A 27,400-nucleotide genomic window follows, 5' to 3' on the forward strand; every position below is an offset into this window, starting at 1 on the left:
GGTTTATTGCTGGAGCCAATGATCTTAAAGGTCTTTCCCACCCTACGTGAATCTATAATCTGTAAATCAATCCAATTCCATTGACATAGCATCAAACAACTTGAATGAGCCAATCCCAAGAGAAAACAGAACTGAGCCACTGGACATCTTCAGCTGAAACTGAGAACCACCCTTACATCTGCAAAGTTTTATAGGTAAAAACATTACACAGAAATGGACATTACAGGGAAGCAGATGATTAAGCCCTGCATGCTTCCTCGGTGGCAGATGATTTACGGTGATGGAAACTTTTCTCTAATTCCCCCCAAATCATTCCCAGGAGGTAAAGTTCTGCCTGGCATCTCCTGGCCTTTTCCATACTGCTCTTTACTCATACTGAACCAGAACCACATGGTTGCTCATAAAGCTTCTGGTTTTAAAAGTATTACTCCTCTGCTAATACAGAGAGCATGGCTTATTACAGAAAATTACAGCATGATTCAAAAGAAGAACCTATCTGTTTGAATTAAGAGTTGGTTTCCCAATCATGTGTATTACAGTAAACCATGATCTCCAGAAAGGCTATACAGGTAAGACATTTCTTATATAAAAGGCATAAAGTGATAAGAGCAAGAAAAACAATGTTCAACTAGAGTAAGAGAGCCACTGTACCTAAGCTGTGTGAGAAAGCAGACCTTGAGTGTCTTTAAGAAACTTGGATTCATATTATCTGTATAATTCATCTTTCTACAGGAAACTCTTATCACTGGAAAGACTATTTTAAGATGTAATCAGTCCAAAACTTTGCACTGGAATGGGGTACATCTTTACTCTGGCATCATGCAGACTCATACAGCACTGCAGACCTTTGAGAGCTCACGGTTTTTCTGGAGAAAGACCTTACTGAACAGGGTGGCCGCACTGCCTGGGCACATCCAGAGATGAAGTCAGCCCTTGCTGCAGGAGACCAGACAGGCAGCTTACAGCTGATCCTTCACCTTGCTGTCTATCCGTGTCCAAGCACAGGGTGCACGAGAGCCGTCACCAGCGAGGCTTGGCTGGCTCTGATCCCAGAGCTGCCCGTGCCGGTGCGGACACGCCGGCCAGTCCCCATCAGCGAGCTGCTACCTGGAAATCTGCCTAAGATAAGTGTGAGCTGTCACCACCCAACTTCTGAAATGCAGCACTGCCAGCTTAAAGGTCAACATGGTTAGAAGCTCACAGCTAGCCTTCTGCAGGCAGATTCTCATGAAAGGGCAGGTTGCAGACAGAGGACTGGCATTTCTCAGCTGAAGTTTTGCCACGATAAAGACAGATTATTAACGTCTTCTCCATATGGGGCAAGGACTTCAAACTGGCTATTCACAGGGACGTTGCTGTGGAAGAAGCATGGGACAATTCTGGGGTGGGGGAGGACATGACACAGTGAAAAAGATGTGGTAGAGTATTTTGAGGACTAAAATAGAAGTTTACATACAAACATTAAAGAAGTTAAGACAAGAATCTAACTTCTTTTGAGGAAAACTGGAAAAGGGAGAGTGGACTTCACTGGGCCTTCCTGCTTCCACCACTTTCCTGCACCAGTGTCTGACAAGTCCCTTGGGAAACCACACCTTTCCTCTCTACCTAAAGCTTGCTTAGAGCTGGCAGTCATAGCTCCTTCTCACAGGATACTACGTGATGGAGCACAGGGTTTATCCCTGAAAACTGGTCTCTGCAGAAGTCAGAGAGGGGAATCTGCTTGCTGCACCCCACCACACAGACTCTACTTCATTGCTTCAGAGACTCAGCAACACAGCAATGACAGAACATTTCTCAGAAAAGTGGAAAAATGGTGAAAAAACCACCAGTCCTGATCAGAAGTGAGAGCTTAAGGGGAGGGTGGTGCCTGTTATGCCTTACCATTCCCTTTAAAAACAAACAGGGAATTAAAATTTAAAAAAAAAAACCCCAAACATATAAGAGAAAGCAAGTACCATTAAGGCTTTAGAAAAACGCCAAAGATAGATTTTGGTTTTTAAAAAAAAGGTATAAATAGCTGTTTCCATTTTCAATAAATGTACAAAGGCATAAAGCAGTCTGAAGAGATTCCCACTTACTGAAATTGTCTGGTCAAGTTTCACTCAGAAATAAATGCTTCTGTCTGAATTTTTGTCTGAATGGCTGAAACATGGTGCCTGTAATAGAAACCCCCCACCTTAATACATCCTTTCTCTTAGTATCACTGTGACTGAAGAGACCAGTTAAAACTTCAAAAACATGCAAAAATACTCAAAATGAAAGTATTAATTCACCCTTATGGAACAACTATCAACAGAGGTTGACCTCCACAAAACCATAAACACAGCCATGTTCAACTGGCAATTCTGCCTAGGAGAGCTTCGTGTTCCCAGAGAGAGAGAGAATAAACCCCACATAATGTAATGTAATGCTGTTTGTAACTGACTTGCCCAAATGTCAGCCTCTGCCAATTACCTGATTCGCAGCAGTGATAAATTCCATGCTCCAGCTCAGATACTAACTTTGGCACGATAATTAGAACTTTTAGTAATATTTTTATTTCAAGTTAAAATTATTCTACAACTGAGGCTGAGCTAGGAAAACAGCATTCCAGTACTGAAGACACGGTGTTAAACAATATAAGTCAGTCACTGAAGAGCATGTGTAACTGATGATCAAGCTCTTTGGCAAAACTAGTCTTTTTACCACTTATTTTTCTTTAAGGGGAAAGAATGGCAATCAAATTGCTGCTGTTAAGTATCACTCTTCAGCTCTTGTTCAACTAAAGTGAAAAAACTATGGGGTTGAGCAAGATCTTTAGAACAGACAAACTTTAGAGTGGTAAATGAAGAGCATTTCTTTTTGCATCACCTTGCAATGCCAAAAACTGTTTCCTCACCCCAGGCCTCTCCTGTAAGGCAAGGTCACCTCTCACCAAGTGCAGGTCCCATCAGTAGCATCACAACAGATGCAAACAGCGTGCCCTGTATCCAAACACAATGCAGCTTTCCAGCTGCTGTTCCCAGCTATGTGGGCACTGTTCTCTGCTGATGTAATCTGAGGATCTTTCCTAACTAGAGGGACTAACTACCACGAAGCTTAAGGAGCTTTTAGCTAGGTCAGGCTTTTGTTCTGAAGGAGCAGCTAGAAATCCCCTTCACTGAAGACCAAAGGCAATCATTTAGAAAGAAATATGGATGGAAAGAGAACAGCAGGAACTCCAGAGGCACTTTCTGGAAGACCAGGAATGCACAGGCACAGAACAATTTATTTTAATCTAACAACAATTCGTATTAAAAGTTTTGAGACAATAATTCCTTTTTTTTTTTTTAAAGAAAGAATTACATTGAAGTAAAGTGTCCAAACAGAAATGATTTGGTGCTACAACAAAGGTGGAATGGAAGAACATAGGCAAGATGCTTTGTTTCCAGTGGACCAAATTCTGGTATCTAGAAAAACATTTTCTCCACCATCCCTAGAGAAGCCTGCATTTATCAGCATAAAAAAACCCTAAATACTGCACCCACCACTGTTGTTAGTTGGTTTATCAGCAGTGCAGTACTAAATCTGACTGTATGACACTGTGCTTGTGCTAAATTAAATAAATCAAATTCTTTTCTTGATAAAAACATGAAATATAGCATGTTATTTCAGTAACAAATCTCATCACTCTTGTCTGGAAGGAATATAAACCAGCTCCTTCCCTTTCTGGAGGTAAGGTAGTGGAAGATGACTGGTATATTCACATGTTACTTAGGACTAGAAAAAGAGGATCACATTATGTGATAGAAAGAAAAACTAGTAAGAGATACCTCAAGGAAGAACACACCAGCAAAGAAACTGTACGTGAAGAAAAAAGATAATGTAAAATAGACTGCAATAAACAAACCTACTTCCCTTCAGATAAACAAAACCAGACAAAAGCAGCAACTAGGTGTTATCTCCACTTTGAAGAGAATTCGATGGTGATGACAAACAAGGTGCTGGGACAGAGAACAAACTGCTAGTGTCTCTGCTTAAGTCATTGTGCACAAGGGAACTAAAGCCTCAAACTTAGGGCACTAAAGGCTAAGCAGACCTGCTGCCCGAAGAAAATACTCTTAAGCAAGGCACCAGGTCTAATGCAATAAATTTGGTATTGAAGTGGGAGAACAACTTGAAAAACACACATGCATTTTGGATGCACAGCTGATCTGTAGATAAACACAAATCCCACCAACAAACATGGTCAGGGCACGAGAAAGTACTCGTGCATAGAAGGAACTGCAGTCCCAAAGCACTTGAGGGTGGCAGCATGTGTGACTTCAAAATGGAAAGCGTAAAAGTGCTGAAAATTCTGTACCTGGGAGGTGCACAGTGATATAACCTGTTGCAGGACAATTTTAACGGTGTTATTTCAGTTTTAAAGCTTTTTTTTTTTTTTTTAGTTGGGAAAAAACACCAAGGTAGATTCATACTAAGACCAAAAAAAATGTATTCAGAGAAATCTGAGAGGTATTGCATCATTAAAGGGATGTGTGTGCTTTGCTTTTTAAGGGATAAATTTCAACATATGGGCCTCACTTCCCCTTACTTAGAAGTGGCAAGTCTCTGGCTGATGCAAATGCAGCTCTACTGGAGCGAAGCCTGATTGTCAGTCAGTCTTTCCAGCTAAAGATGACTCCTTCATTGCACAGTGACAGAATGACCAAGTGAGACAAGGTTCAACAATACTTGTGAGCACTTGATCTACATTATCTAAATAGGTTAGGAAATAAAATACCCATACTCTATAAAGATAACTGACTTTTTTGTACTCCTAGCTTAGCTATCTCCATTCTTAGGACTGTTGTGTAACAGTTTTGCTCCTGTAAAAATCCTCAGAAGAAAAGGGCTAGCATCCAAACACAGGATTTGACCCAGACTTTGATCATCTACCACTGCCTCAAAAGTGTATTTCCACAGTGAAAAGTTAACTGAAAAGGCTGAGAGCACAATGGTCCAAACAGGGACACATTCAGAGTTTTTCAAATCTATAAAAGTAATCTGGCCAGTAACAAACCTGTAAAACCCCTTCTCAGCCTCAGGCTCTCCCACTGCTCAGATCCCAACACTGGGTGCACAATGTAGGTGGAGGTTTTCAAACTGCAGAGTGCCTTGTTTGTAAAATAAGACATCTGCAGCAAAGTTTCCTATGCCAAAAATTGCAAAGAATGGGATGGTGACAGGATCCAACAAGATACTGTCCGAGTGTTCAGGTAGCAATGGGAAATCACTAGCTTCAAATGTGATGACTATCTTCATTGCTTGAATGAAGCCTAAGGAAAGAGCTGGCCCCACAACAGCACGTGTGTGTTACAGATACCATCCTTCTGGGCACACAAGGGGAAGCACAAGAAAGAGGCTGGGAAGGCAGAAAGATAAAAAGGTTTCATTAAAAATGAAAGGGATGGGGGAAAGTGGGATTCCCCTCTTCTAAACTTTCAAAATCTTGAAATAAATATGTTTTCCTTCTGCCTTCTGGGCCTAAAAGAAAGCAAACTAATAATTTTTCAAAACCACAAAACCACAGAAACTTACACCTTATGGAGAAGGCCCCAATGACTTCAGCAGATCTAGGATTTAATCTTAAAGGGTGTGTATTCCCCCACCCCATATGCACACTGAAGATCAAGGCAGGCAACAGAAGGGAGGGGAAGACATGCTGTCTTCACAAGCAAAGGTGAACAAAAATAAAGGAGCACTCTCCATTAAACTGCACGATAGAAAGAACATGGCCCCTGAGTGCTTTCATCCCATTTATTTCCTGCAGTGGGTTCAATGTGTAAGTTCCCAGGTTCAACAAAAAAAGACCCTGAAGACAAATTTCCTCCTCACTTTGCATGCATTACAGCATAATCAATGGTACCACCTGCCCTTGTAATTCACAGGAACGATGGTCAGCAGGTAGTCTTGCCTAAGCATCACCACAAGAACCATGAATGCTATCTCAGAAACAAATGCAGCAAACACGCAAGCCACTAGGACAAGTAATTATAAATCAGACAAGTCTGTCTAATTTGGGGAACATTACTCAATGAGGAGTGATAAACAGCCAGAAGCTGGTCATTTGGCATCATCTTTCCTCACAGTATGCCACTGGTTGTCATGACAACCCTGTCGTCCTCCTTGCGAATCGCTGAACCAGCCGCATCCGTTTTGTGCGAGGCAGATTGTCACACAGGGTCCAGGAAAAAGGGCTGAAATGTGCCATTTACTGGCATACACTGAACCAGACACCATCTGTGCCAAGGTGAGCTGCCATTCTGCTCCCCTGTAACATACACCAGCATCAGAAAAGACTGGCTTCTTAAAAATCCTAAGGAAGCTCAGGGTAAATCACCTGCACTATTTCTTTCATGTGATCTCCATCCTGCTATATAAATCCTGAGTTACTACAGGCATACAAGCAGAGATGACTATATTAAGGAAGAGAGAAAAAAGCTGATTTATCAACATTTAGAAAAAACCCCACACCACTAAACCCATTTGGTTTTGATGTTCCACTTTCTCCCTCTCACCCACCAAGCTGTTGAAATAAGGGACAAAATACTAGAATGGTAGCCAAAGAAAACCAAGGGACTTCAGGAGAGAAGTTGAGAAGAAATGCTGATGACAGCCCTGGATGAGTACTCAGGATGCTACTACCTATTCTGCTTAAGTGGGAGAATTTCAGGGCCTGAGGTCCAGAGGTGAAGCTGTGAGAGACCAGCATTGCAGCCTAGGTGATGTTTTGGCAGAAGCTCAAGAAGATGACAGGCTCTGGGAAGACCCGTCCCACCTAGAGGAAGGTGGCTGTTTAGCCAGGAGGAGCAGCAGTGGTGACATGAAATAGCAGACAGAAGAAGGACCACATCAGCTCAAGCAGAGGCAGATAAATCGCTACCTGAAAGTGCTGTAGTGGAGACACATCGTACAGCTCTTGCACAAACATTACTGTGTGACGAGATCGCCGTCTCTTGATTAGGGGGCTAATGAGCAGCAGGAAAGGTGGGCAACTAAGAGGCTGTACAGTGTCTGGTTGGGATGAAGTTAAATTTTCTTCCCAGCAGCCTGTAAGGGGCTATGTTTTACATCTGTGATCAAGACAAGTGTTGAAAACACACCAGTGTTTTATATATTACTGGCACAGGGCCAGATCTTCTCTGTCTCCCACAGACAGAGACTGGTTAGGTATTGGTGCGCTGGTGGGAGGTGGGCTGTGACTGTGTTCACATCACTTGTTTTTTGCTTTTTCTTCACTTAAGCTCTTTATCTTGATTCTCGAGGCTTTGCTTGCTTTTGCCCTTCCATTCTCTCCCCCATCCTGTTGTTAGGGTGAGTGAGCCACCACAGAGGCACTGAAAGCATACTGGCCAAGCCCAGAATCCAGGGAGGAGCAGCCTGTTACTCTCTGGGGTGGAACAAAAAGGAGTCCCAAACAAGTGAAATCAGCATACAAACAAATGCTCTGTTCACTAACTTTGTGCTTAAATGAAATAGTCTCACACACCAGGTGAACAAAATTCACTATTACATTGGAATATTGCTCATAAGTCAGAATAACTTGCTACTGTTCCAGCAAATGAGTTATCCCTGCTATTAAATAAGCTTTATAATGACCTGTATTAGTGGGTTTCTTGCTTATTTAAAATGCTAGTTTGCTATTCTTTCCACTAGATGGCAAAACTTTTACTTAAAAATATAGTCCAACACACAGCAGAGTGTGCCTCTGACTTAGTCTAAATCCACTGTGATTGCACACTGTGGGATTGCCCCAAGGGACCTCCTCACCATGGAGGACTTAAAGCAACAGATAATTAATGCAGAGCAGTATCTTCTTCCTCATTAGCAAATCACTAAAAATGGTCTTGTGAGTTAGCATAGAGGGCTAAAACAGGCAAGCAATCTCTATCAGCTTTCCTGATGCATAGCATCTCTTCTTCCTGGGCCTTTCTGCATAGAGAGCAGCAGGACTGTGGCAAATGAGATTGTGTTCAGGGATCACACCCTATTTAACTACTTGGTGCTCTTTTAGAACGGGGGTGGGGGGCTGTCTAAAGAAGAAAAATCAAATGCCAAGGGACTGCACAACTCTCACAACAAAGCCTGAAGTTTCAACTAAGGGACAGAAAGATCCTCAACAGTTTAAATTTGGTGATGTTAGTAAACGGCTCTAAACTGAATGAAAGAAGCAGTAAGTGTGGAAGGAGGAACCTGACAAGCAGACACGATTTTCTTCTGCCTTTAGAACAGGAACTGCAGAAAAAAGTTTGCATAAAAAGTCAGGTATTGGGCAATTGATAATTTTCTTCATCTAAAATATGATGAAGCCTACTGAGTTCAGGAGAGAACAACATAGAGAGAGGAAGGACTGTGCTTCTCTGGAGAACATACTGCATAAATACGTCGATATATTCTGAAATGTTACAGAAGTGCTCATTAGTGAGTTTTGTGCACATGATTGGCTAATTAAAAGCTAGTGAAGTTAGCCAGTGGCACAGACATACAATTCAAATGGTGGGTTGACTAAAATTGCTTTTCTTCGACAGCTTCATTTACAGCACTGTGAAAACGCATTAGAAAAACCTTTTTCTGAATTTAATGATTCAATGAAAACAGAACGTAAAATTGAATTACAATGGAGTTACTCTCTGAAATTAAATGTTGTGCTTCAAAAAAAAAGCAAAACCTGCAAAGAACAGACATTTCCCATCTCAGATGCAAGTTCTTCTCATCCCTTAGCTCATGCAGACGCACAGCTCCAGACACGGTCAGGCAGATGCTCCAGGATACCCTGAAAACAATGACTATCATCACACTACCCTTGTGAGGCAGGAGAGTGAGAGTTCTGTTTTAAACAAAGCCAGGCGGGGTCAGAAGGAGAGGTCTAAGATGCATTAAATAACTTGCCCAGAGTCATGCCCAGACTGCATACTTCCCAGGATCGGTGCAGGCTCCCTGCACTCAAATACCACCAACAACATCAAGGTACACAGACAGAACCCATCTGCTGTTCTCTGGTGTGTCCATGTGTCCTTCTGTCCCACACGAGGGGCTGCTCTTCCTGATGGGGCAAAGAAGTACTTCTTGCTCCGTCCTACCCAGTTCAGTCAGTTCAGTACTACTGGCAAAAGCCAGATGACCTGGATTAGTTTACCACTTTAGAGCTGTAGTCAAATCTGCATTAGAGAACAATCTGAAGGCTCCTTTGTCCCCTAACATAGAAGCTGAAGACCTCACGTTTCCCCCACCTCCAAATTAACTTCACATTGCTACAGTACTGAAGGGAAGGTAGAAGTCATTCCAGCAAAAATCCTGTTTTACTACCATTAGAGGCCCACAAGCACAGGAAGGCAGGCATCAGCCCTTGGGGCCTACAGTTTTGCTTGCAAAGAAAGCCATTCAGGGAGAAGCCTGGGCACATCAGGCAGGGAAAGACTGTGTTGAGGCCTTGTAAGATGTGAACTCAGCTCCACCTCCCAGCCTTGAGACTTTTTTAAAAATAAAAAAAACCCCAAACCACCACCAAACCCACAACATTTTAACCTTTTCAAGAGCAATCTTGCTTCAGTTGAACTAAGTCTTCTCCTTCATAGCGCATAAAGCCATATATGAAATGGAACGTGTAGCATCTACAACAGGAAGGCTTTACAAACAGGGGCCTCTGACAGCAAATGCAAACATCAGGGGAGCCAGCCGTGTTTCCCCCTCCTGTGGGAGTGGGAAGCATGCTGAATGCACATGGGGTGGCTCTCATAGCCCAGAAGTTTGTTTCACATTGCTACACTGGTAAAAATTTTCTATTAAATCTTTACTCATACCATCCAGGTATCTTGGTATTAAGCAAACTCAGAGACGTTAATGATCTTTGAAAGCACCCATCAAGCATTAAATATGCTATTTTTATTCTCATATGTCCTCCATGGCACTACAGCACTAAAGTATATCCAGTTTTCACAGAGATGGATTTAAACACGCAGCTGAAGCTGGATTCAGAAATGTACATTTAATGAGCTAGAAATGGTATCTCTGACATAGCCACTAACAAGGATTAGAAGAAAATTCAGAAAGATAACGGTGTCACCAGTCATCCTAGTAAGTCTAACTTAACAAACAGTAGCCACACACAAACCTAACACTCAACAACTGGACTCCTATGCCAGACAAACATTTAAGGGAGAAAAAGGGAGGATTACTTTTACAGTTCTACAAAACCACAACAGAATTTCACTTGCAATTAGCACCGCCTTCATGTATTAGCAAAGTAGCTACTTGCCCTGCAAGCTTAAGGACAAACTCTCCTCAAAGCTGCATACATCCAGAATATAACAACTGCAGAAGTTTCCTATATTGTGAAACTGGAGCTAGAACCTCCCTCAAAACAAACACCTGCTTGGGAAGCCCAGTAAAACAACACACAAAAGCATATGATGCACCATAAGCACTATGGAAAAGACAGAGCTAACTGTCATCACAAAGATGAGAACAAGAGATGCACAAACAGCAGGGTCCCTCCCCCCGCCCTGCTAAAACCAGTATGTAATCTTTGGTGAAAACCTTACATCTCATGGACATGCCAAAAGGCTGCAGGTGATCTTGAGAAGCAGGAAAACCACAGTTGCGTAGGATGAGAAGATTTCCCTTTCTGGATTTACAATTATGTTTGCTGCTGTGCATAAACAAAAGACTGTAAATAGGTCCTACGGGATTAGGACACACATGGTTTCAAGAGCTGTTTTCCTAATACACAGCCTTCACTTTTCAGTTTCCTTCAACACAGATGTCCACCTCCTGGTTTTAATTTCTTAAAGTTCCTTTACTGCTACTCTTCTGATCCGCTACTTAAAATCTTTACATAAAATGGCAGGCATTAATTACTTTAATTACATTAAAGACATTAGTCTGGAAGGCTCAACGTCACCAAGTTTTTTTTGAAGGTAGCAGCTTGGCACTCACTGGCATTGAAGAAGTTCATGCTGGGAACTCAAATCAAGACAAAAATCCTGATGCCTACTGTTTTAACATAGAGTTGAACTATTGCAGGACTAGTGTGTGCACTAACAGGTGCCCTATTATAAAACTGGACACAGCAAAACTAGAAAAGACAGAAAGGCAGATAGGTAAAGCTGCTTCTGCAGGCAGAGCCACTGAGCGTAGTAGGAAAATGAAGCCTAGAAAAGGAATAGCAGGGAGGAGGGAAGGATATCACAGAAATTTGTGAAATCATGAACAGTGGGAAGAAGGGAAGGATGGAAAGGAAGTGATCGTTCACTGTCATTTACTGCTTCCTATAACAGAAAAGGAATGGGCACCTAATGAAATTATTGGAGAGCAATTTTATAACCAAGGGAAGTACTTTTTCCATACAACACAATTAAATTGTGGAGCTCATGGTCACAGGATGTTGTGGATGCCAGAATACAAACGCGACAAAAATGATTAAACAAATTAATGATAGAAAAGTCTATAAAGAGCAATTTTAAAAAAAGATAGTATGAATACATACCAAGTTTGAAAGCCAGGAAACCACCACTTGGTTTAAGTGACAAAGATACGATAGGGTGAGGACCGCTTTATGCTAGTCCTGTTCTGGGGTGTTTATTGCTCCTGTAAGTTGCTGCTACCAACCACTGTCAGAGGCAACCCAGAAAGAACTACATGAGCTTCAGGTCTGCGGGATACAGCTGTTCTTTACAAGCTGATTACTGTCTGGTGATGTATACAATTGAGCTGTAAGCTCTGTAACTTGGAAAAGTGAGCTCTACCTTCCAGGCAGAATATTATTTTGCATTGGAAACAGTGGAATTAACGTTATTGGAAAACGTCGATAAAAGTAATCGCAATGATTATACTGGTCAGACTAAAAAGCCCCATCTGATATAAGAACCCTCAGTTACATCCAAGGTTCCTCTATGGGATATTTAGATTTCCTGAAGTAAAATCCACAATAAATTTCTTCTTGTAAGCATGAAAGGTACACAGCTTCCTACCCTGAGATACACAGTAACCTCCTATGACAACAGCAATGCAGGAGTTACGGGAGCGAATATCATCATCCTTACACATGTATTCACCTTCAATTTTATATTAACATGTATCTAAAAGGAAGGTGTTACTACTTTTATACTAAATTGTACAGTCATCTAATAGGCAGAAATCTCTTTATAGACAAATACATCTGTTGGGCTTAAGTATCTTTATGAACAAGGAGGGTGAACATATTAGAATAACCACGAAGAGCAGTAACTAAAAGCAGATCCCATCTAGTGATTACTGCAGAGCGACCGCTCTTGAGAGGTAATTAACACCCGCTTGAACCACAGGCTTTTACATATGACAATTACTACAGTTCAAATGAGCTCTTATGCTAGTAAATGTTTACAGTCTTGCTTCCCTTATATTATTTGCATTACAGAAAAATTCAGAAATAGAAAGGGGAGATGACAGCAACCTACTGGATGTGAAATGCTAGTTAGAAATTCAGTGTTTCTGCACTGGTAACAAGTTCTCAGCAAATCCTGCCACCTTCTGAAAACAAGAGTAAGCCCAAATAAAAGACTGGATCTAGCACAACATACAATCCTGACACAGCATCTGTAAAGTGATTAAAAAAAAAAAAAAAAAAGTCAAACCCACCTGATCCATGGCCCTTTATCACAACCCTTTTACAGCAATGTTACCAGGAAGAAAAGTTTTCTCTCTCTCTCTTCTAAAATTTGACCACCTCCAAGTCTTAAAATAACAAAGCACATCCTACCAAAAGGATGTATGACCAAATGAGGTAGCAGATTTGTTCATCACTGCAGAATTCAAGCTGCAAAGCTCAACCTGTTAAAAAAGTTTACTTTTAAAATACTAGAGAAATTAAATACTCCTCCAGTGAATTTACACTTGTTTTCACCATTTCTGACAAATTTCTACAGGTTTTATCGTGCTTTGTGATATCTGGTACTTTTAAAATCTGCAGCTTGTGGAATAGTAAGAGAATTGCAGCTTGCCCATAAAAAAACCCCAAACAACCAAAAAAACCCCAAAGCTCTCTCAAGCTCTCTCACTACAGAATCTCCCATGTCTCCCTCTCAAAAAAAAGAAAAAAAAACAAACCCAAAGGAGAATGAAAGCTTAATCCAAAAAGATAAACGACTTAAAAGTTGGTTCTTGTTACTGAAGACACATTATTTTTAGACTCAGGTTTGGGGGCAGTGTGTATTCGTTTCAAGAAGAATAAATTTTATACAATTTTTCTTACTCATCAGCACTACAGCCTTTATAAATGCCCATCTATAAGCATTCTTGTTTAATTAAAGAGAGGATGTAAAATAAATGTGTTAATAATAAAAGGTCTCCCCTCTCTCCAAAATTGCCTTTATGCTTCCCATGCTCAGTCTGTCCCATATGGCCTGTCTGCTGACAGGGTGGTTTACTGCCAAATAGTTACTGCACTGATGTTAGCAACTTTTGGAAGCAGTGAATCTGAAACATTGGTCGAACACATAGGCAGCATCTCTTCTTGTTTGTGTCAGAGACCCCTGAGAGACAATCCACCCCTCTGCATCATTCCTGGAAAAGCACAACTCTTCCAGAGTCACTTCTCCATTGGTTTTATGTTGGGACAGCTGAAGCTTGTCACAGACAAACATCAGCCTCTCTCAAGTTACCGACACCTGACCACCCAAAAGAGACAGAGGTTTCCTCTAGGAAGCATTAAGCCCTCTGGACCATGCAACACTGTTTTCTGGACCAGCTCCTTGAAACTAAAAACAAAGTGGATGTGGAGAGAAGGTGCTGGGAGGAACAGAATGGGGCAACTTCCATGTCATTCAAAGCAGCTTCTTTCAAGAAACTGCCTTTTTTCTTCTAAGTAATTGTAGGATCAGATAACCTCAGAAAAGAGGAGCTTCCCATCAAGAAGAACACTTGGTAGATTTCAAAGAAAGAAGTCTTGAGTATAGTTATGAAAGTGAGAATTCAACTATGACACAAAATCAAGAGGAATACAGAAAACTCATCTTCTATTAACGGTCAAACATTCAATTTGACAGCTGCATAAGGGCCTTATTTCCTAGATGTATCCTCAATATACATAGGCAACAATTTTACAAAACCCAACACACCTATTTCAGTGGAAAAGATCAATCCTGTATGAAAAAACCCAAACGAAACTCCTATTTGATGCTGGTGGAAGCTTAGCCCTGAAATCTCTACTTTTCTGATGTTGCATTCCTGACTTTCAGATATCTTTGTTAAAAAAAGAGCTAGTAACGTTTCAGCACAATTAACCATGGGAAATTAATGTAGTCAGCAGACTACAGAGTTCCTTAGTCAATCTGCTGACAGGTTCCAGTGGCAAAAGGGAGACTCACTGTTCTGTTTAAGTTAAGCACAAAAGAAAATAAGGTAATTGGAGTTAACACTAAATGTTATCTCAAAAGTCTGCTACAGCTACAGAGTGTGACAAATGATGTTGGCTTGCCTACAAAAGAAAAAAGGAACTAAATTTCAAATAATTTTACAAAACCAAAGCCACTATTTCTTTTTACTACTTTGATTTTGTAAGAAGCAAATGCAGTTATGCTATTTAATTACAATTCCACAAATGAAGCCCAAAAGTTGGTTAAAGGTTTTGCGTGAACCAACTTTCCAATGAGAGACTGTTTTTCTGACCTGGTCAAATTGATTTGGGGCTGTAAAAATAAACAACAACAAAAAAAAGGTCCAAGATACGAGCCAATATTCTTTGACAGATCCCAGTCAAACACTGGCTATAAACCACCCCACATTTCTAACTCCCAAAACATGACGCAGTACATCAAAAGTTGCTTTACCTTGAACTTTAGGGAATGACATAGGGTACTGCTCTTACATTATTTAGACAGACCTTTTCCTCCCATTTGACTGCAAGGAAAACAGAGTAGTCCCCGGGGAAGAATTTGTGACGTGTGAAGTCACAAGTAGTCCAGTTCACAACGTACTTTAAACCAATGTAAAAGCCTTTGAGCTCTGTGGATCACAAGGCTCAAACACCTCCTGTCAATTCACTCCTGAAATAAGCCTTCGTAAAGACACCTGCACCGTATCAGCTGCATGCCATGCACTCTGTAACTCAACCTGCCAGATACTAGCTGAGCTTCCACCAAGCAGGATTTTTATTAACAGATAAAATAACTGCATTCAATATCCAGAGCTAAGTGACACTGTCAACCTGAGCTTCAAAAGAGAAAAATACAAAAGAAGCGTTACTTACAGTTACTAGATGCTCCCGTATAGTTCAACATGTACTGATCTGCTACCAGCATCCTTTCAAGTTTGCTATATACGTGTCCCAACAGCTTCATATTCTCCTTCTGTGTAGCATCTCCAACTCAAATATGGGAAAATACACTGCCATGTTTAAACACACACTTACTTAATTAGTCTAATGAGGAATGTTGCTTTGGGTGGAAGAAAAATAAAGAAAAGCCACCCCCATTGAACTGCTGTTAGATGTAACAGAGGAAACACTACATGTTGAACATATAAATGGCAGCATTTTCTAATAAGCCAGGAAAAAATGAGAGGGATGGCTATAGAGGAATTACAGCGGCGCGTGCATACAGTGCATTCTCCACTGAATTGATTCCAGCTTGCAAGACATTGATGTATTTTCTGACTGACTCTGCTCAAGAGACAAGCTTTTGAAACAGTACTTTCAGCCCACAAGCCTTTAGATATCAATCACATCAAGATTTAATCAGCTGAACTTTGGACAACAGCCCCTCACCCTGCAAATCAACTCCTAGAAATATATTTTCTGATGGCTTTTTTTTCCTCCTTAACTGCCTGTATAAACATGTAAAGAAAAAGCTTGGAAAAAAATGAATGGCAAAGATCCACTCTTTGAAGAGAAAAATTCTTCTCAAAGCTGCTAACCCCCGACTCCCCGAAGGTGCACTGCAGCAATGGTAGAAATTGATTTAGTGAAAGGCTTCTATTAGTGAGCGCGCTGTTCGCATCGCAGAGTCCCTCCCCTTGCTATAATCAATAATTTAAGCAAAGCCAAGAATCATGTCAGCCAAAAAGGCCAGGGTAACTTGACTGTTTCTTTCTTGCAGAAAAGAAGTGAGGTAAAATTAAATTGAAGTTTAAATGGGAAGACATTCTAATTTTAAACTTATTTGGCCAATCTGAGTTGAACATTTCGGTTTGCATGCTGAGAAGGGGAGGAGGGATGGGCTCCTTTGTTCCTTACTGAAAACTTCCCAGGTTCAGGAAAGAGCCAAAACCCACTTTCAAACAGAAAAAGCCACAATCTTATTTTATCAGTTATGCACACATAAGAAACATGCTCTACAGTTACAACTCTCACTTGAGTATTATGTCAGTGCTACTACACCTATCAGTGCACTGCAACTATCTCCAATTTAATAACTGAAGAAGTGTTTCACATTTAAAATTACCCTGCAGAATCTCACCTCAAAAGCAATTAAAACCAAAATAATAGGAAAAAAATAGTTAATATTAAATTATGCAACTGTTCAGGAAAAAAAATAGTTTCATTAAGAAACAGTTTGATGAATAGTGCCAAGACTACTTCAAGGCTTTTGCTTGAAAAACATATTAGGTAATAAATTAGTCCAGTGTATCAAATTATGTAGACGTAAAATGATCAACACAACAAACAGTGGTTAAAAACTATCCTGTTAAAACAACATCATATAAAAATGAATTAAAACGCCCAAGAGACAGTATTCAGATTTGGGGTTGTCCTCCCCCTCTTCCCCCATGGATTTCTCATCACTGAAGTATCACGGATAAATCTACTGTGCAAACTGAAGGACACACACTGCTAGGAGTCAGAAATCCAGACATTACAAGAAACCCACTTAATGTTATTATCTCAAGCTCTGTGGCATTCTGATATTGGACATTTACGACCTAATGCCGAGTACCCAGGGGCTCCATACATCTCAAAATGAAGCAATTGAGCCTTAATGGCAAATGTATGTGCTTTCACAGGACCGCTTAAAAAGGGCTTCGTGTCCCTTAAGGCAAGGACCATACATCCACTCTCAAGCAAGGACTGAGTTCAGAGCAAGGTCTCTGCAGCATGCCAAGTCCCATCATACAAGACCTCTCCTGGCCCATGGAGATGGCTCAGTACTGCCCTGGACCTGCCTACCTTCTCTGCACACTGCAGCAACAATCCCAGGGCTGCGGGTAGCACCACCTCGTCCACATCTGGGTGGTTTGTGCTATAGACTTCTGTGTGTTTAACACCACAGCCTGCTTACAGCCCAGTTGTGACTCGAGGGATCCATGACCCCAATTCAGCCAATCCCACGTGGTTAATTAAAGCTGAACTAAATTTCAATCAGCTAAAGCTGACCTGTGGGAGAGTTAAAGACATGAGGAACCAGTGCACTGAGAAACTGGGGTCTAAAGGAGCCACTACCTTGGAGAGATCAAAAGAAATACCTACAGGTGGAAGTACACAAGGGCAGGAACTCAAGGGGAATTTCGGTCTCTGTCACTCACTGCACAGACATCGTCGACCAGAGCCTCAAATCCAGTCCTGAGCTAGGGTTTTACCTTCTTCTAGCAGCAATTCATTATTAAGTAACTTTCATCTGGAGGTTCCATTTTTGCCTGCTTTAACTTTTCAGAATTTCTCTGAAGTATCATTCCAGCCTCAAGCAAATTCCCCAATCATATTTATTGTAGCTCATGTCACATGTAGCTCATCTCATATTTATTGTAGCTGTGTTTGTGCTAGCCCTGTTTGCCTTAGCCCACTGATTATGAACACCCCTGCTGGCTTCCAGCTCCTGCTTATTCCAGCTTCCCTCATCCACAGCTGCAGTTATTCTCATTTTGCTTCCCCCTCCATTGGGTTGTTCCTCTCAACACTTCTATGTTCCAACCCTTCCTGCCTTTCACCCGCCCCCCCCACCCCCAACTCTTCTTGTTCCCCCATCAGCTTTCTCCTCCGCTGAGGCAGCAGTGAGACAAGCCCACCACTGCTACTAGAGCCCAATGCCAGTATTACTGCGGATGCTCAGAGAAACAACTGCAGTGGCCCAGGGTTTGTGTTCTACCCTCTGCAAGGGTTTTAACTGCATAGGGGCAGGAATCACTTCTGATAGATTCTGAGACTCCCCAAAAGGTACCAATCATCCCTGTCTTTGTGCACATAGGTGAAGCAACTGAGAGATCCTCCAAAAGCACAGGTGCCACTGTAAAGGCTAGAGACTCATTCTGCTGAGTGGCAATACTGTTGCTCTACCACACCTCCTGCAGCTGAGACACAGGAGCACAGAAAATGACAAACAAGTACCCAACCAGGCTGCAAAGAGCTCCAAGAGTGCACAGAGACTTAGCAGAATATACATGCTCTCAGCTTGCCTTAACAAACAAAAGCCCATGAGTTGAGTCATCCCAAAGGCAACCCTGATTTTTTCCTTCCTTTCCTCAGAGACTTCTGTACCTATTTCAAAGCATCAATCAGGTGGATTGAAGTTTGGCCCGAGTTCTGTGCCGCATTCAGAAGTGCTGAGGCAGAGGTTTACTGGATCGATTTTTGTCGTAATTTGATATTACTTGTACAGCTTCATCAACTGGGAATTTAATTTTTTAAGGAAGGGTGGTTATTCTGGTATTAGTTGATGGTGGGTTTTTTTTCCATGCAACGTCCTACCTTACCAACCCTCTGAAAGAGCCAAAAGGATCCTGACTTTTCCCCATCACCTTTCTCTGGTTTCTCTTTTGCAGCTTCTTTTCTCTTCCTCTTCACCTGGTCCTGCATCTGACTGGAGCTGAACTCTTTCTGTGTCTCAGACACACAGTCCTAGGCACAGAAGAGTGTTTTCAGCAGGAGGTATTCAACCTCAGAGGAGACGTCCAGGATTCAGAATTACACCTGCCCATTCCTCAAACAAAAGAAGCTTGAAAAGCTTCCAAACATAATTTGTCAAGTTAAGTACCAGACACGATTAAGCTATTCAGCACCTCCAAAGCTTAGGTTTTTGCTCCAGATGCTCAGAAGTCTTTCACTTTGCTACAACACAGAAGTCCTGTATAAAAAGCACATCTAATATCTCTTAACATTACACATCAACGCAAACTGTGCTATGGAGTTAGGGGAAGCTTGTGGTGCTCTGAAGATCTTGTGAACTACGTCATAGCTTCCACCCAGATGGCAATACAATGCTGGCATTCACATTCCTGCACTGTCTCACCACAACCTCCATTCCCTGTCATCACCTTTCACTGTCCCCTGCCAGTACTCACATGTTCCAGCAGCCAGGCCTGCAGGCATTTGTCTACCCCAGAACAACACATTTCTGGACATAGAAATACTCATTTTTAAAACACTCAAAATCAAAGCATTGCACTTACACAAAGCAGCACTCCATTTTTTCTGGATTAGGAATTATATGTTTTACTGTGCTAGCAAGGAAAGTATCCCTGAAAAGACAACCAACAAACAAGAAATTAAATACCAAGGGCAAAGCAAGCCAGCTTGTTAAACTCCCATCGAGTTTATCTGGAATAACATCAAAATTAATTAAACTATGTCAGTCAGGGCAGGTCCAGATCTGACACAATTTCAGCCAAAGCAGCAAGCGAGGCACCACAATATTTTGGTAGGTCAAGCACTAGAAAGCAACTGTCTGTGAACTCAATCTCCCCTGGCCTCAGAGCACGCATGGATTGATGTCACGCTGGGAGAGCTGTGTTTGGAAAGAGCATGACAAACCATCCTAGACCCTGTAGGCACAATAAAGCAGAGATTAACCAAGGGGTGATTTTTCAAACTAAGCCAGACTCAGAAAAGGAACAAATTTTGTTTCTATGCTGCAGGGTAGATGTTGCAGGCTCTATCCAGCTGGTTCATTTATTTGTGCACATTACTTGATGTGCGTCCCACTTAGCCTGTGGTTGCTCCTCCAGAACACAAGTCCTAGTTTTTGCCTCCTGTCTGCTGCCTGTCTTGACAGCACCAGCCAGGTAGCTGAATCAAGCCCTCCCTAGGGAAGAAAATTAATGACTCTGATGAAATAAAGAATCATTCTTTATCTTTTTGGTGAACAGTAAGTATGAAACTGCAACCGTGACCACACAACATGTCCAGGCAAGCCTCTTCTATAGCTCCAAATGCTGAAAACTGCAAACAGAGTTTGGGAGAGGATGCTAATCAAACATTGTGTAAAACATCTATCCTTCCTTTCCTGAATTTAAGCACATTAATTCACTTCTACATACCTATTTTTATTAACTATCCCAATTCAAAAGAGTGTCAGTCACGAGTCATTCCCATGAAAACTTTGGGGTTCATGTCAGAGCAGTTATCTGAGCATACAAGGTGCAGATTTAGGCAGCTGCACCAAGAACCACAGAGTAAAATCAACCCGACTGCCCAAACACAGCAAGTGGCCTCCCTGTGCAGCTGCAAGCAGCACTTTGTACTCGAGAGTCATCTTTCAAGTTCAATTTACTATCGAGTTCAATTTATTTTATGGCCTTGTACCAGTAGCCCCTGAGTGCTGGTCATAACTGTGAGCATCACTTAAATGCGCGGCCTTTCGGTTTTATTTCTTGTAAACTGGCTTCCTCCTTCTTCCCTGAAATCATCTTACACAGGTAGCTAAAAGGAAGATAAACATGCAGTTAGTTACTCCACAGAGTGTTATCTATACACCGGGGATATACAGCAACAGTCACCTTCCTTATTTCATAGAGTCAGCAAATGGTGAAAGTCAGGTCTGAGACTACAAAGCACACCCCGTTCTTCATACACGACTATCTGTAACATGCAGGATTAAAAATAACAGCTCAATATTAAGAGTTGACAGGATGCATAACACCTGTGAGCTTGAGCCGCTTATTCCTGAGAATGTGAAAATTGCATATTTACCTAGAACCCACTACTGCATAGATGATAACATATTCTATGATAATCATATATTGTATGATGATAATATACCCTGTAACTGGTGTTACAGCATTGGTGTTTATCCACAATGTAACAATGTATTTCTGCTACTATAAATCTTTTTCCACACTCAGGAACACAGAAAACATACTCTGTGGTAAAACAAAACATACCTGTTGTCTGCATCAGACAGGTACTGCATAGGAAAAATGGGGCTTTTAAGAGGACAAACATTTTAACTTTGTCAAAGATGCTGGTTAAAAGCAGAGGCAGAACAGGCCACTGGCATAAATCTTTCTGACCAGTTCATGACTTGCTGTAATTTTTACTGTATCAGAGGGCTATTCTACCCAGACATACTGCTACTTCAGAATACCAGGCTCCGTTTACAAGAGTGACACTCCTGATCCCTGAGGGCCAAGTCTGATCGCTGTCGTTTCTGCACTGGGTTGAACTCATGCAGTCATAACCAGCTATTAAACTGCCTTGCTGGATTTGCTCAGAGACCAGCAGCAGCCAGGCATTTGGTATATGGCACCGCATACCCTTACATTGGCATTGCCTTACAAAAGAGGACATGTGTACTTTTGACACCCCTCTGAATGCCACTTTGAACCAGTGAGATACAAGCTACTGTGTGAGCCAAAGGCTGAGAAGCTGGGGAGATGGAGGAGGCTGCTACCCCTGCACAGTCTCCCAAAACTCCAGAGCGCAAGGAGGGCAACTGTTCCAGAGCAAGAAAAGCAGCATGCCTCTAGAACTGAGTGTCCCACAGCTCAGGGACCTTCCTAATTATAGGGCTATTCCCTGATCTGGAAGGAGCTGGTTTTGTTCTAATTCTGATAAAACAGGAAGCAACATTTTTATTGGCTTTGAGACAAATGGAATTCTTTTTTCCCCTGTCCAGGGAATTCTCACTCCTAATTCATCAGAGATTACTACTAGAGAATTGTACTTTACTAAGGAGGGATAACTTTCCACTGAAACTGTTTTTTCAGGTGATAGGAAGTTGAAGAAACGTATCTGCCTTCTACAGATGTTGTGGTGAAATTAACTGAAAACAAACAAACAAAAAGCAAGAGACAGAAAACAGTGCTAGCATCACCCTCATCCTGCCCTAGGTTTGGGCTCTAGAGTACCCACTTGACTCCAGTTGTTTGCTCCATACATTCATACAATGTAGAGGAAGCTGGTGAAACATAGAGACAAAGAATAGGTCCAGTGTACAACAAACACAAGATGTGTTTCCTTTGAAAACTAGACTAAGGAAATTTTCTGGAGATTTAAACCCAGCTCTGTGCCATTTGCGGTTTTAAAGACATCTGGAGCTGGTCTTTGGTAACCCAGAACACACTCTCTGAATGACAACAGAGTCAGCTGGATGGGTGCCATCAGTCCTGAGGCCAGTGGAGAAAAGCTACAAGACCTTATAAAAGAAAAATAGATCTCAAAGCTGAAGTTAATGTAGCTCTTGTCAAGAAGCAGATACAGATAATTTCTTTGGAGAAGAAAAGTTTCCCCAAACCGTAATTCTTACACTGTTCTGGGCTCGTGGTATTCGGTGCCCTCGTTATTAATAGGCTCTACTGGAAAGAAACTGGAAACACTTAATGAAACCATTTTATCAGAGTGGAGGTAAATTCAAGATAGCAAATAAACCTGAGAGACAGATGTCCCTAAGTTGCATGTTGTAACAGTTGGATGTTTTTAGAGTCCAGGAATACTTAAATATAGAGGCATCTGAAGCCCAGTGTTCGAATCTGCCATGAGAGGTCCTATGACCTCAGTGATGACCAGTGCTCATCAACAGTGACCACAGGGGATGAGAAACACTTCTACAATCTTGATCTTGGAAGGCAATTTTGTGGTTTTCTAAGGTTTTCTTACTCTTTAACAGAGATAAACTCAGATAACTGGATATCTGCTTTCCTGTAACTGCTTATAACACAGTGCATGGTGAAGGCAGCAGAGAATTTATAAAACCCCCTTTCTTCCACTTTAGAAGCATGGTGAGCTTTGAGGGCTTAATTGATGTTCTAATCTATTTTTTTTTTTTAAACAAGGAAACTCCCCACACTCAGCAGGGAAGATTCCCTTTATTTCTGTAGTGCAAACAAGCCACAGCTCAGCTTACACTTGATTACTTAAAAAAGCAAACTTCTCGCTACCTCAGAACAGAAAGTCCCCTTCCTGCACACTGAGCGAGCTCATACACTGTACACTGGTAATACACCAGTGGCAAGAAAAGCTTGAAACAAAGTTTATGCCAGTTCTTGGCATCTTACAGCACCCTTACTTAAACTAGTTGGAATTACTTCTGTTTTCAGTGAATGTTAAGTTTTCTATTCACAGTGTCTCACTGCCAAACCTGGGGCAAGTACAAAGGCACAAGGAGCCATCAAACTCATTGTGCAGTTATCTAAATACCTTCTATTGATAATTTCTCCACAAAATGTTATCAGTGCTGTCATGCATATTATATCAAGTATCCCCAAAAATACTATTAACCCCAAAAGCAACTTTCAGTACACTGAAAATTTGCTCATTTTGCACACGAAGAGGTGACTTCATTAAAATTTTCTCTCTTAACAGCAAAAGTTTGTTACATAACAGAAAGAAGGTCAGAAGATCCATTACATGTCACATAGTGGGGATTTCCAGTTGCAATTTTAAAACCTCTATATGTTAAAATAAGAATTACTATTGTCACAGTCATGGATGTGTAATACAGCTGTGGATTTGGACCATGGTGACCTCCAAACAGTATATAATCTCTGTACTGTAGTAATGAAATCCCTTAAAATATGATCCCTTGATATATGATGAACTTCTTTAGTCACATGTCACCCTCGAGAACTGGATTGTCTCCCATTATTCTGACAAAATTGTACCTTTTATACTGGCTTGGATATTAAAAAAATCCAAATGGACAAAGTCCAGTAACTGGAGTAAATTAAGATCTCTAGAGTTTTCAAAATAAGACAGATCTGTTTAAATCACAATGGAGCTGGTGCATAAGTCATCATTACTGCTCAAATATTTAATGAGCCCAGGCTTCCAAAACATGAAAAGCCACGGTTTCAGCTTCTGAGTTACTGTACAGAACTGCTGTACAGTCTCCAGACAAACACATGCCCTTAGATTAGTGAAGAGCAATTATTTATTAAGTAGCAAAAGGTGCAGTTTGCAGACATCTGTAGCATTTGCTGGTGCCTTTCCTAAAGCAGCAGCAAAACCAGTAGGACAGAGCGGGAGGCTGCCAAGCACTCCCAAGTGGATGAGGAACCACATGCAGGCCCTGCACTTGCATTTCAATGCAGTTCTCCAAAGGTGCAGCTGAAGTGCCTCTCTCAGGAGTTAAGCAATGCATTTCTAAAACTAAAACAGTGTCTGTGAGCAGACTTTGCTTTGCGTACCTGTTTCATCGGGTGAGCTCGGCGAGGCGCTGTCCTGGGACAGTGTAGTCCAGCTGGAGTCCTCATCACTTGGAGCCAGGTTTTGAATTCTGTGGAGGGCACAATCTGTTTTGGCCCCAGTTTTCGGATGGTCTTTCTTAGTCTCAGGGCTCGACGACACTGTAGCAACTTGGCCATCCTCTGGGCTTGACAGCTTGTTTTGTTTCCGGGGCAAGACTTCCCCATTGACAATAACGGTAGAAGCCTGGCTGTTGCTTTGTGCAGATTTATCTTCCATCCCAACAAAACTCTGCTCCAGCTCTCTAGCAGATGTCTCTAGATCTGCATAGTAATTCAGGAAGCTCTTGGTCCTCCTTGGCTGTGAGGGTAATATTTCACAGCCAGAGGAATCCTGCGGGATCGGCTCTTTGCCTTCAAACTTCTCAGAAGTTACATTTATGCCCGCAGTGGTACTGAGGTTTTTGTTGGGATCCTGCTGTCCCTGCTCGGCGGCTTTCCTGAGCTGGTTTTCTCCATTCTTCACCAGCTTTATATTGGCAGAGCTGTTCCCCAGGAGGGGCTGCGCTGCTGGATCGGAAAGACCCATGGCTGTCTGAATGTTAGTCAGCGCGTATTTTTTCCTGCATTTTGGAGGAGTGCTGTTCTTGGTCTCTGTGTGCCTAATTTCTGCATTCAGAAGTTCGTTGTGTGAGGAGCGCAGGTTAAGGGTGTTGGGCGGGGTGGCGGGGCTGTTGCGGTTCACAACGTCCGTCGTGCTGCCGCTTGCCATAAACACTGCCAACGCGTCCACGCCAGAATCGACTAGAAAAGCAAAAGAAAGCAAAACCATCATGAAATACATTCATTATATACATTGCTTGCTTTGCTAGGGCTTCTGGTAAAGGGATGTGGCACTTCACATAATTGCTTTACAGCAGGAAAATTACCACAACCTAAGTGGGTAAGAGAATAGACAAAAGCGTAGCTTATTAAATAAGGAAAATCCGAGGCAGAAAAATATAGACAGATCATCAGTACCACAAAGCTGAGTAGAAGCAGAAAGCCTGACCCTATACAAGGCAGATTTAAGGCAGTTTTTTTGATGTTTGATTCTGTTGCAGGCAGGCCTGGGGGCAGGAGACGTGCCCCTCGCAAGTGCAATGCACTTCCGGGAGCCCAGTCAGCCACCATGTCACCTCTATCTCTTACATGGAGGGGAAGAGCTCCTTGAGCCTTCACTAGGAAGCTGAAAATTTGAGAAATTTCTAAGCAGACCACAAGCAGATGCTGCTCTTTTTTCATGTAGAACTCAGGCACTGTTAATTTTAAGCTTGACAGGCCAGTCAGCTGTTGCCTCTTAACACCTGCATTTGCTCTTTGTCCTTTTCTCTTCGTTTTTTTTTTTTTTTGAAGGGGGAAGCAGAGCAGGGGACAGAAAGCAGGAGCACCACAACAATGAGTCTCCCGCCTTACTGCGGTTGATTCCAGGGAGGAATTTGACAAAATATCTTGCTCTAATTCAATCAACTTTAAAGAAAGATGGCTCACTCAAAGTTCTAACTCAAAAGATAAAATGTACATCCTAGGGCACAGTACACATAATTCACAGTGAAATAAAACTATTCTTTTGTCTAGTTGTAGACAAGTTTCTGTTTTTTATTAGTCAGGGGCACAAGTCACATATTGAAAAATTGTTTGTTGAGGTAACAAATTGTTAGACTATGATAAAAATAATCAAAAGCTGGTCTTTTTTTAATGAACTATCATTTCTTCCTGTACTTCCTATTTATGATGCCCACTAATCTAGACAAATACTCCATGAGCACCTCAATTTACATACTGTAGAAGTCACTGTTGTTCAACACCTGGCAACCAAATTAGAGGCCAATTAATAAATCATTCCCATCTGCCACAGCCTGAAACACCCTTTCTGTTGTTCCTAATTCTCAGACATCACTGGCTGCTTATATTGCACATAAAAACATGTCTGGGGCTTATCCAGGAATGAAAAGCTATAATTTGAGCTAGCTGATGACAGATCATTCCAGCTGAATTGTGCTGCATCCTTATGTATGTGATACATGACAAAACTGACTGCTGTGCAGATTTACAAGAGATTAAATATATGGGTTTTAAAAGAACATATACCTAAACACTCAGTGAAAAGGAGCACTTCACAACGTTACCTAAATGCACACACAGTTGCTAGTGTTTCTTCTTTGATGTGCTGTCAAAGCTGCACACTTCCAACCACTGCTGTGGTTCATTTAAAACCAAGCAGACCAAGTATACTCTGTTCCCTGAATCACCCACCTAGAAAAACTTCTCAAACTTGTCCAATACATAATTTAAATGAAATTTCACAAATTTTCATGTCTGCCGTTTCCTCAAGTCCCAGTCAGTCAGTCTAGAGCAGCCCTAAATTCTTCAAAGACAGATTGCTCCCCACACACAGTGCAAAATCCATCAGTTTAGGTAACAGGTAACAAATACCCTATAGGCAATTTCAGTTTTAGCCACAAAAGACTTCTAAAACACAACCATCATGTAATTTTAAGGAACTGTATAAATGCATTTCTCAAATACATCAATATACGTTGCTTTCTGCATCTTGCCTAAAACCAACCAAATCTAACGTAAGTAAGGTCACATCTGATCCTATATGATGTTACCAAAGCACATGTTTTAATCTAAACCCACAAAATGGCCTGTGCTTATCGTCTGGATGCTTTATACCTTTTTCTGAATCAGTTAAAAGTCTGACAATTTGAAAGTTACATAAAAAATAAATTAATCGGGCAGGATAATGTTGACCGACTGCCTGACCTTTAGACTTTATGGAATTGCACAGTATCTACAGATTTCACTAGATTATATTTTGCTTCATGCTTCAGCAAATTAAAACAAGAATTATTTTTTTCATCAATAAATACAACTGCCACAATCTGGAACAAGACTGAAATTTATTCTTGTTCTTTGTTACAAGCGAGCTGCTTCACGCAATGTTTGGCACTATTTTTACCACTGAACAAATTTCTTAAAAAAATAATCTCCCTAGATAAAGCCTAAGTATCTGCCTGACAGATTATCTTCAGCCAGCCTCCTACCGTTAGCA

At 41.5% G+C, this 27,400-nt stretch overlaps 1 protein-coding gene across 3 annotated transcripts in view; it reads right to left on the reverse strand.

The window, feature by feature from the left end:
• Positions 1-27,400, reverse strand: part of APBB2 (amyloid beta precursor protein binding family B member 2) — a gene marked incomplete at its 5' end in the record, with an annotated part of 107,279 nt that overhangs the window by 68,343 nt on the left and 11,536 nt on the right. For all 3 annotated transcript variants that reach the window (XM_084266901.1, XM_084266900.1, XM_084266899.1), the window contains one exon: positions 24,307-25,107. In XM_084266901.1, coding sequence (XP_084123027.1) covers positions 24,307-25,107 — 801 coding nt within the window. The remainder of the gene's footprint in view (positions 1-24,306; positions 25,108-27,400) is intronic.

This window comes from Gallinula chloropus, assembly GCF_964237585.1.
Source record: "Gallinula chloropus genome assembly, chromosome: 7".
Lineage (NCBI taxonomy): Eukaryota > Metazoa > Chordata > Aves > Gruiformes > Rallidae > Gallinula > Gallinula chloropus.